An 11,469-nucleotide genomic window follows, 5' to 3' on the forward strand; every position below is an offset into this window, starting at 1 on the left:
CTACAGATACTGTACCTTGTGTACTTAGCTGCTACACTCCTGAATTAAGATCTTAGTCAGACTTCTCTGAGTCATGTGTATCCTGTTCAGACATGAGGAGCACAGCTCATATCCTCTCATGGCAGAAATACATCTACCATGCTGTTGTGTGATAGAAGCTGAGGTTTCACTTCATTGATAGTTTATTACTGCATTCAGAAAGTATTCAGACCCCTTGACTTTTTCCAAATGTTGTTATGTTACAGCATTATTCTAAAATGGATTACATTTTTTTTAAATCCTCATCAATCTACACACAATACCCCATAATGACAAAGTGAAAAACAGGTTTTTAGAATTTTTTGCAAATGTATTAAAATGTATTTACATAATTACTCAGACCCTTTGCTATGAGACTCGAAATTGAGCTCAGGGGCATCCTGTTTCTATTGATCGTCCTTGAGATGTTTCTACAACTTGACTGGAGTCCACCTGTGGTAAATTCAATTGATTGGACAGGATTTGGAAAGGCACACACCTGTCTATATAAGGTTCCACAGTTGACAGTGCATGTCAGAGCAAAAACCATGGAGGTAACCAAGGACCTGATGGTCACTCTCACAGAGCTCCAGAGTTCCTCTGTGGAGATGGGAGAACCTTCCAGAAGGACAACCATCTCTGCAGCACTCCACCAATCAGGCCTTTGTGGTAGAGTGGCCAGACGGAAGCCACTCCTCAGTAAAAGGCACATGACAGCCCGCTTGGAGTATGCCAAAAGGCACCTAAAGGACTCTCAGACCATGCGAAACAAGATTCTCTGGTCTGATGTAACCAAGATTGAACTCTTTGGACTGAATGCCAAGCGTCACATCTGGAGGAAACCTGCCACCATCCGTACGTTGAAGCATGGTGGTGGCAGCATCATGCTGTGGGGATGTTTTTCAGCAACAGGGACCGAGAGACTAGTCAGGATCGAGGGATAGATGAACAGAACAAAAATAAATAAATAAACGTTTTTTGCTTTGCCATTATGGGGTATTGTGTGTAGATTGAAGATTTAATCAATTTTAGAATAAGGCTGTAATGTAACAAAATGTGGAAAAAGTCAAGGTGTCTGAATACTTTCAGAATGTAGAAGGACAAGGTCCTTGTCATAGTAATGAGTTAAAGGCCCAGTGCAGTCAAAACCCTGATTTTCCTGTGTTTTATATACACTGAGTGTACATCTTCCTACTATTGAATTGCAGCCCGTTTTGCCCTAAGAACAGACAGCCTCAGTTCGTCAGGGCATGGAGTCTACAAGGTGTCGAAAGCGTTCCACAGGGATGCTGGCCCATGTTGACTCCAATGCTTCCCACAGTTGTGTCAAGTTGGCTGGATGTCCTTTGGGTGTTGGACCATTCTTGATACACATGGGAAACTATTGAGCATGAAAAACCCAGCAGCGTTGTAGTTCTGGACACACTCAAACCGGTGTGCCTGGCACCTACTGCCATACCCTGTTCAAAGGCACTTAAAAATTTTAACAAGTGACATCAATAAGGGAACATAGCTTTCACCTGGATTCACCTGGTCGGTCTATGTCATGGAAAGAGCAGGTGTTCCTAATGTTTTGTACATTCAGTGTATATTTCCACACTATGAGGTTGGGATAATACTGTGAAATTGTGAAAATGATGATAATGCCCTTTTAGTGTAAAAGCTGTTTGAAAAGACCACCTGAAATATCAGCATGTTTTAGTGGGAGGAGTTTTGGCCTGCCTGCTGACATCACCAGGAAGTAGATTAGTTAACAGACTAATAAGAAAGAGAGCTGTAAACCTCTCTGCCAATAACAGCTAGTTTTCCCCTCCCCACTCAGACCACTCTCAGGCAGTCTTAGCGAAACTAACCTGTCTCTTGATTACACTGGGTGTTTCTATAAAACATCTAATCTATTGTACGTCTTCCAAGGCATTAATGGAGTGTCTTTTCAGCTTTAATCCTTTGGTGTTAGCCTGGGGGTAAGGACACACACACACACACACACACACACACACACACACACACACACACACACACACACACACACACACACACACACACACACACACACACACACACACACACACACACACACACACACACACACACACACAGCCCAGCCCAGCCCAGGAGAGATTTCAAGTCGAGGACGGACAGACGTGTAGGAGCTTGCGACGTAGAGCTAATCTGTTTGCAATTTACCCTGTTTTCAAAGGCCCATGCTCTGTTGCTGTGTGACAGGCACTCAGCTGCAGGATGAAACTGAGAGATTTGGGGTTTACCTTTCTGGTTGGGCAGTTGATATTTTACACTCACTGTCCTCCCAGCCCAGACATGACTGGAACATTTGTAAAAAAAAACAACAACATATTGTACATTTACAGGTAGAAAATAAGTTTAGTTTAACCTTGATCCGGCTTCACGGGATGTGGCACACCCTGGGTGATGCATGTGCACATTACTGCAGACACATGTTATAATCTACCATTTTCTATTCAACTTGAAACCACAAGCTGCCATGTTTTACAGCTAGTTAAACAGTATATTGAGATGTATATTTGAAACACATGAACAAGAAAAATTGCAAAATGTACATTTCACGAAACTGAATGGCTGTTGTAGGTTGTCAAATTTGATATGGACACAATACAGCAGCCTGCATTTCCTCAAAGGTGTTAGACTAATGATGCAGAAATAAAAACACTTTAAAATCACATCAATCCGTGTTTCCTTGGGAAATGTGTCAGTTACCTGTCTTGGGGTTGATGGTGAAATACGTCTGCGGTGACTCCAACAGCTGGAAGGTGAGTTTCCCCTCAGAGGAGCTGTCCACGTCAGTAGCAGTGACCTGAAGCACTGACTTGTCTTTAGGCATGTTTTCCAGGACGGAGCCGAAGTAGACCGGCTGGGACAGCTGGGGAGGGTTATCATTGATATCCAGGACTTCCACAAATATGTCTGTCCAGGTCACTAGAGGGATGGTGCCAAGGTCTTTGGCATAAACCGACAGCCAGTAGTGTGGGACGGCCTCGCAATCCAACGTCTCAGCCGTGCGGATGACTCCTGCAAAACAGAAGGAGAAATCGTTTATAATGTCATCCATCTGTATTTGCATTTTTTTTTGCTGACAGGTGTGGTGATGAACAACTTGGATAGTTAAATCATCTAGGTTTACCCCCCCCCAAAAAAAGTTGTTATTTGGTTAAAACTGGAGGATACGCTATCAAAATCTAAAAGATTATAAGTAGGAGTAAGATTCTGAAAGGGAGGCCATGTGTATCAGCGTTACAATGACACAGCATTGTCTCTTTCTATTTCTCTATCTAATTTCCCAACAGGAGTGAACCATGCAAATGGAATGTGATACTTTGTGAGGTCACAGGCTATCCTCTGTAAAGTAGCCAGTATGTAGGAACAGGTCCCAAGCAGCCTCAGGTTATTTTAATAATCCACATCCATTTTATTTATTTTTATTTTTACCAAAGGCTTTATCAACTGTCATCCCACTTCTCATCTACTGTAACAGCAATACATTCATGCTAAAGAAAATTGTATCAAATAGGGTGCATTTTTTACTGTTATCACACACAAACACAAACACACACACACACAAACACAAACACACACACAAACACACACACACACACAAAAAAAGCACACACATAAACACACACATTTACCTGTTTCCTCATCGATCATGAAAACTCCCAGGCCAGATCCATCGTGAATGTGATACCTGACGACTCCGTCTTTCCACAAGTCCCTATCTGCTGCTGTCAGCGTGAACACTGAGGTTCCCACAGGAGCGTCCTCCATCACTGAGGCCTCATAGACAAACATGGAAAACACCGGCTTATTCAGGTTCTCATTCACATCCAGGACCTCCACCTCGATGAAACAGGAGGAGGAGAGTGACCGAGGAAGGCCATGGTCAATTGCTTGAACTGTCAGGTTGTAAGTCTGTCTCCCCTCGAAGTCCAGTTCTTTCTCAAGGGTTAGAGATCCCGTCGACGCGTCCAGAAAAAAGGCCCCGCTCTCACTGTTCTTCAGGTTGTAGCTGATCTGTCCAGCGCTGCCCAGGTCTAAGTCGTAGCTCTCGACCCACAGTAGCACCGTCCCCAAGGGAAAGTCCTCAGGGACTTTGATGTTGTAGATCTTGGGGACGAACTTGGGAGGATTGTCGTTGATGTCCTCCAACACGACCACCAGATCGGTCAAAGAGAAGAGCTGTGGGTCTTTTTTAGACTGATCTCTAGCCTCCACCTTCAAGTCATGTCTGGGAAAGGCTTCTCTGTCTAAACGACCAGACACCTTCACTTTTCCAGTGAGTTCTTCGATCTTGAACAGATTGGTTAGCGTTAGCATCGAATATAGGATATTTCCATTGCCCTCAGAGTCTAAATCTGTTGCGTGCACTTGGAATATCGTTGTGTCAACCTCTGTGTTCTCTGGGATGTGCACGACATACCTGGATTGGTTGAATACTGGTCGGTTGTCGTTAACATCCAATAGATTCACAGCAAGAAATTTCCATGCTGAGGTTTGTGGGCTTCCTAAATCATAGACAGTTACGTTCAAAATGTAGAACTCTTTGGTTTCTCGGTCTAAAGGACACACAAGCTGAAGCTCCCCAGACCAAATACCAATGGAGAAACACCCGTCTTCATTTCCACTTGAGATGGCGTACACAAGCTTGCTGTTGAATCCGGTGTCATTATCTGAAGCCTTGAAGTGAAGGATAGTAGAATTTAAAGGGAAGTCCTCTCTGATGTCAATAGTACTCGGGATGCCAGAGTTGAACTTAGGAGAGTGGCGGTTGATGATATGAACGTCCGAGAAGGATTCCTCATCCTGGATAGTCAACACTGGCTTCATGGATTCTATCAGTTTGTCTGTGAGCCGTTTGGAAATCCCAGTCTCCTGACAACTGACTGTGGCTTCAATGCCCTGGTTAACAACAGTAACAGTAACAACAGAGGGATCGGAGTTATGTTTACCGTCGGTTGCTGTGATTCTGAGTCTGAACGAAGGTAATTCAGTCTCTATCGAAACTGTGGGTATCTGTCTGATCAGTATAATGACTCCTGATACAGCGTCGATGTCAAACAGTTGTTGGTCATTCCCTGACTCGATCACATATCTGAGCTGTTGTAGTTCGTCCAGGTCAACAGCAGACAGCTCTGCGATTGGCTCTCCCACTGCTAAATCTACAGGTATGGTGGCATTGCATCCCACCTGCTCAAACAGAGGGGTGTTGTCATTGACGTTGCTCATGGTGATCGTCACAGCGCATTCAGAAACATGACTGAAGGGACTGCCACTGTCCGAAGCCCACACTCTGAGATGATACCACCTCTTCATCAACTCATAGTCCAGATCCTCAAATGTAGAGATCACTCCACTGATCGGGTCTATTGTGAATGGGGAAGGAGCTGAGTTGGCTATGGCATAGGTCACGAAGCCATTTCGACCCCTGTCCACGTCTATTGCAGAGACTGTTAGAACGCTGCTACCTATAGGTACGTTCTCTGGTAGTGTGGCTTGGTATGAGGGCTTGGTGAATGTGGGGGCGTTGTCGTTTTCGTCAGTTATCTCAACGACTATATGGGTCTCGGCTTCACCGTGATTCGCTGTCACGTCGAATTCATAACGATACTTTTTCTCAAAGTCAAAGGACTCTGAGGTAACAAGTATGCCTGTTTTGGGGTTAATCTTAAATTTGGAGCTATCAGAGTTACTTTTAATGTGGTATGTAACATTCAAATGTGCTGGACTCACACTAACTCTGATCACATGTGTTTTTGGTGGTGAAAACTCACTTAGTGTGAGAATGTAAATGTCTTCCAGAAAGCAAAACAGTCTTTGTTTATACGGAGGGATGTGGATTTCTGAAACTGGAGAAACTAAAGGTGGACCACTCTTGTCTTTAGCTTGGAGGGAGAGGTTAAATCCAGATGGGCTCTGAGACCAATTCACCCACTTGGTGGAGACCACTTGGAATCCATTGCGTTGCAGGCTGGATGGAATAATCTCAAAATACCTCTGTGTATCCCCACCAACAATAGTAACGGACTCAACTGGCTTTACACCCGACTCTACATGGACATCAATAGTTATCTTCTCATCTTCGTCCTTTTGAGCTAGGACAACTGGGAGAGGTTTGATGATGGGGGCGGTTGAAGAGACCTTTTCTATGGTCACTGTAACCCTGGCCTCGTTGCCAAACTTCTTAACCCCAGATATCTTCTTGGTCCTGTCCTCGGCAAATACAGTGAGATCGTATGTTTCTGCTCGGCTGTGGTTCAGTCTCTTGACGAGGCTGATGGCGCCTGAGAAAGGATCAACGGCGAACGGATGGGCTCTACTCGTAAAGGAGTAATAGAAGTCAGCGTTGCAACCAATATCCGCGTCCGTCGCACTGACCCTGACCACGCTGGACTTCAACGGAGCGTCTTCCCTGATGACTACGTTGTACGAGGCTGGGTAGAAGAGTGGTTTCAGGTCATTGGTATCAAGCACCTGAACCAATACCTTGGTCCTGGCCTGGAAGTCGTACGTGATTTCAGTGGCTTCAATGGTGAGAGTATAACTGTCTCTTACTTCCCTGTTTAGTGATGCAGAATTACTGCTTCGCGTTTTGATTCGCAGAATGCAGAAATCCCCTACTCTGACCTCCTCCGCTTTGAATAGGCCGTCGTCGTCTCCAGAGACGAGTTTGAACTTGATGTCCCATAAAGGATCGGTCACTACGATGCCCATCTTGATGGGACTCTCCACAGCAGTCCTGGGGGCTGAGTTCTCATTAATGGTGGCATTGTAGAGATGATAGGTGAACCTCACGGGAGAGCTGTCCTTTCCAAGCTCCTTTCCCAAGTGCCAATTGTGGTACTCGTTACTTGCTACTAGGTTTAGAAAGACTGCTACCACTAAGAGTAGTGTACTTGTGTCTGTTGTAACCATCTTCGCTGTCATCAGCAGGATCCTCAGCTCTGAGAGAGAGACAGAGACAGAGACAGAGACAGTTTTAATTGTATTACAATGTATATTGTATACATTGTTGCTTTGGCAATATCGACACAATGTTTTTCATGCCAATAAAGCAGCTTGAATTTGAATTTGAATTTGAGAGAGACAGAGACAGAGACAGAGACAGAGAGAGAGAGAGAGAGAGAGAGAGAGGGGAAAAGAGGGACAGTTTTAGTTCATATGCCTGGAACAAATATACATATTTTTTTATTTTGTTTTATTTTATCAATGCGGTATATAGTTCAATAACTCATGTATAAGTACATACAAAATACAGCTCTTTGACCAGATTGTGAACATATCAGTCATTTCCCTAGTGCCTGCTCCTGTCTGAACAATACAATGCGTTAAACACCCAGTGACACAACACCACAGTGAAAGCCTGCTGTGAGGTATTTGTCTCCTGTTCTAACATGCCTTGACCAAAGCAAAGCAATACATTGTTTGAAGACAAGAAACAGCCTCAGAGCAGCAATAGACAGGTGGTGCCTTTCTCCCCCCATGTCATTATTCTTTTCTCTTGAGAGCAACAACTGATAATTAAATCATTATTATAAAGCCTTTGTCAACATGCGTTAATAAAACCGGATTTGTTGCATGATGTAACGCTCCTCCTCTTCGTCTGATGATTAGGAATAGGAATCATCGGACCAACACGCAGCGTGGTAAGTGTTCATAGTAAATTTAATCAAATAAACTGAACACTGAGTGACAAAAAACAACAAAGAGAGTGAACGACACGAAACAGTCCTGTAAGGTGAAAAAACACAAAACAGGAAACAACTACCCACAAACACAGGTGGGAACAGGCTACCTAAGTATGGTTCTCAATCAGAGACAACGATTGACAGCTGCCTCTGATTGGGAATCATACCAGGCCAAACACATAGAAAAGGACAACATAGAACAAAACATAGAATGCCCACCCCAACTCACGCCCTGACCAAACCAAAATAGAGACATAAAAAGGATCTCTAAGGTCACATGATGACAGGTATAAAACAGGATTTGTTACGTGATGACAGGTATAAACAGGATTTGTTACGTGATGACAGGTATTAAACAGGATTTGTTACGTGATGACAGGTATAAAACTGGATTTGTTACGTGATGACAGGTATAAAACAGGATTTGTTACGTGGTGACTGGTATTAAACAGGATTTGTTACGTGATGACAGGTATAAAACTGGATTTGTTACGTGATGACAGGTATTAAACAGGATTTGTTACGTGATGACAGGTATAAAATTGGATTTGTTACGTGATGACAGGTATAAAACTGGATTTGTTACGTGATGACAGGTATAAAACAGGATTTGTTACGTGATGACAGGTATAAAACAGGATTTGTTACGTGATGACAGGTATAAAACAGGATTTGTTACATGATGACAGGTATAAAACTGGATTTGTTACGTGATGACAGGTATAAAACTGGATTTGTTACGTGATGACAGGTATAAAACAGGATTTGTTACGTGATGACTGGTATAAAACAGGATTTGTTATGTGATGACAGGTATAAAACTGGATTTGTTACGTGATGACTGGTATAAAACTGGATTTGTTACGTGATGACAGGTATAAAACTGGATTTGTTACGTGATGACAGGTATAAAACAGGATTTGTTACGTGATGACAGGTATAAAACTGGATTTGTTACGTGATGACAGGTATAAAACGGGATTTGTTACGTGATGACAGGTAAAAAACTGGATTTGTTGCGTGATGACAGGTATAAAACTGGATTTGTTACGTGATGACAGGTATAAAACTGGATTTGTTGCGTGATGACAGGTAAAAAACTGGATTTGTTACGTGATGACAGGTATAAAACTGGATTTGTTACGTGATGACAGGTATAAAACTGGATTTGTTACGTGATGACAGGTATAAAACTGGATTTGTTACGTGATGACAGGTATAAAACGGGATTTGTTACGTGATGACAGGTATAAAACTGGATTTGTTACGTGATGACAGGTGAAAAACGGGATTTGTTACGTGATGACAGGTATAAAACAGGATTTGGTGGGTTGTCACCACTTTTATCCAAACGTAAATATTGACTGTTCGACTCTGTTCTGAGCTGTCTTCTGTTCAGCGTAGGCTGTTCAGACATTAACCTTTTACTCCTAAATGTAAACAACTTTAAAGCAAAAAAATTCATAAGACTGATAGTGGAATTTAAATAGTACGGACACTTTTCTCTACTGGATAACAACAAGTTATACATTTGCCAATAAAAACGAAGACTTCAAATATTGAAATTAGTAGGATCATATCCACAACTCAAAATAAATCAAATATATAATTGTCCTTAAGGTTAAATGTTCTCGTTCTTAGTGCTGTATCTGGCTACAATAAAGACTCCAGTATTCCTGCATGGTGATTTTACCTTCTCTCAGCACTTTGAATAACCATAGTTGACGTTTAGCAGCTCCATGACTTGCTACCTTTTCATTTCTCTAACATCGGAAGTTTACCGGAGATGTCAGAGAGATCTGGAGTGAGAGGAGCGCTTAAGCTGTTCCTTGAAAACTTACATGAAATACCTCTCACTCTTTTACTGTAGCTATGAACAAATGACTGTTTACATAACTAACCTTTCACTTCATAGTGTGTCAACCAATGGAGGCTCCTCAGAGGAGGAAGGAGAGGACCATCCTCCTCAGTGAATTTCATAAAAATAGTGAAAGGTCTGTCTGCTGTTAGCTGTGGGATGTTCACCTGTTCATGTCCCTGTGTGTTCCTGCCTGTCTTAAATGAAGTGAACAAGTTCAGGGTGCCCATGAGGTCCCTTAAGTGCTTCAGTATGGATATCAATGTAAACAACATTTGTAGAAGTGAATGTTGATTTCTTCTATGCTGGTTTCAAAAGAAAAACATCCACCAGCAAGCTAGCTAAACAATGGAAGGTGCACAGTCCGTGGTTACAAAGCTAGCTAGCTACTCTGTAAGTTAGCTTGACGTGCTAGAAAGTAATCGAAACAAATTGAGAAAAAAGTTACTAAAATAAACGTTTTTAATATCTTCTGAATCAATTTATTTCTTCTGTCTAGAATGTAGAAGTTATATTTTGCTATCTATAAATAAATGTGAACTCTTTGCTATCTCTAAATAAATGTGATCTCTTTGACAAGAAGTTCAGTCAGTGAACCAGGTTGTCTCTATGGTAACCAGAGACTCTTTCTGCTTACATGATTTCAAACTACCATAAAACATTACCTACATAAGAAAATGTGTGTGGGGCTTTATGCAACACCCTTAAAACATTCCCTTAGGTAACGGGACATTTTTCCTTATTATAAACTGGGTGGTTCGAGCCCTGAATGCTGATTGGCTGACAGCCGTGGTATATCAGACCGTATACCACGGGTAGGAGAAAACATGTATTTTTACTGCTCTAATTACGTTTATTATCACTGGCTGCCTGAGGATCTGGATATCTATTTTCCTTCTTAATTACTTGTTGCTGTTATCTCTTATTCTTATCTGTACTTTTTGAAACTGCACTGTCGGTTAGGGGCTCGTAAGTAAGTATTTCACTGTGGTCAAAAGTAGTGCGTTATGTAGGGAACAGGACTTTAACCATTTAATTTCCGGATGTTGGGGTTAAAAGGAAATGTGTGTCTTATAAACAGCTGGCTGGCAGTGTGTGTGTGTGTGTGTGTGTGTGTGTGTTGTTGTGTGTGTGTGTGTGTGTGTTGTGTGTGGTGTGTGTTGTGTGTTGTGTGTGTGTGTGTGTGTGTGTGTGTGTGTGTGTGTGTGTGTGTGTGTGTGTGTGTGTGTGTGTGTTCCTGTCTGTCCTCCTCCTCCTCCTCATTCAAACCCCCGCAGTCATGACCTGTAGGTACACGCTCAGCCATGCTGCTCTGAACAGATCACATTTCAACATCATTTGTAAAGGTATTTATTTAGGACAAAGTTGGCAGCATTTTTTAGCGATGATTTATACCTGCTCATTGATCTCTTCCTCTCTCTTTTTCCCTCTCTCTTACTCTCTCTCTTTCTTGCACCCTCCCTCTATCTCTCTCTCTCTCCTCTCCCCTCTCTCTTTTTCCCTCTCTCTTACTCTCTCTCTCTCTTGCACCCTCCCTCTATCTCTCTCTCCTCTCCCCTCTCTCTTTTTCCTTCTCTCTTACTCTCTCTCTCTCTTGCACCCTCCCTCTATCTCTCTCTCTCTCCTCTCCCCTCTCTCTTTTTCCCTCTCTCTTACTCTCTCTCTCTCTTGCACCCTCCCTCTATCTCTCTCTCTCTCCTCTCCCCTCCTCTCTTTTTCCCTCTCTCTTACTCTCTCTCTCTCTCTTGCACCCTCCCTCTATCTCTCTCTCTCTCCTCTCCCCTCTCTCTTTTTCCCTCTCTCTTACTCTCTCTCTCTTGCACCCTCCCTCTATCTCTCTCTCTCTCCTCTCCCTTCTCTCTTTTTCCCTCTCTC

General features: G+C 42.7%; 2 protein-coding genes across 2 annotated transcripts in view; one reads left to right on the forward strand and one right to left on the reverse strand.

The window, feature by feature from the left end:
• The window catches only part of LOC120048907 (probable E3 ubiquitin-protein ligase MID2), a 1,198,409-nt gene that overhangs the window by 1,158,178 nt on the left and 28,762 nt on the right, over positions 1–11,469 (forward strand). The window lies entirely within an intron of this gene.
• The window catches only part of LOC120047817 (protocadherin Fat 2-like), a 77,923-nt gene that overhangs the window by 65,719 nt on the left and 735 nt on the right, over positions 1–11,469 (reverse strand). Inside the window, exons 2-3 of the mRNA XM_038993356.1 lie at positions 3,684–6,992; positions 2,755–3,066 (exon numbers count right to left, since the gene is read on the reverse strand). Coding sequence (XP_038849284.1) covers positions 2,755–3,066; positions 3,684–6,992 — 3,621 coding nt within the window. The remainder of the gene's footprint in view (positions 1–2,754; positions 3,067–3,683; positions 6,993–11,469) is intronic.

Source organism: Salvelinus namaycush, chromosome 5 (genome assembly GCF_016432855.1).
Source record: "Salvelinus namaycush isolate Seneca chromosome 5, SaNama_1.0, whole genome shotgun sequence".
Lineage (NCBI taxonomy): Eukaryota > Metazoa > Chordata > Actinopteri > Salmoniformes > Salmonidae > Salvelinus > Salvelinus namaycush.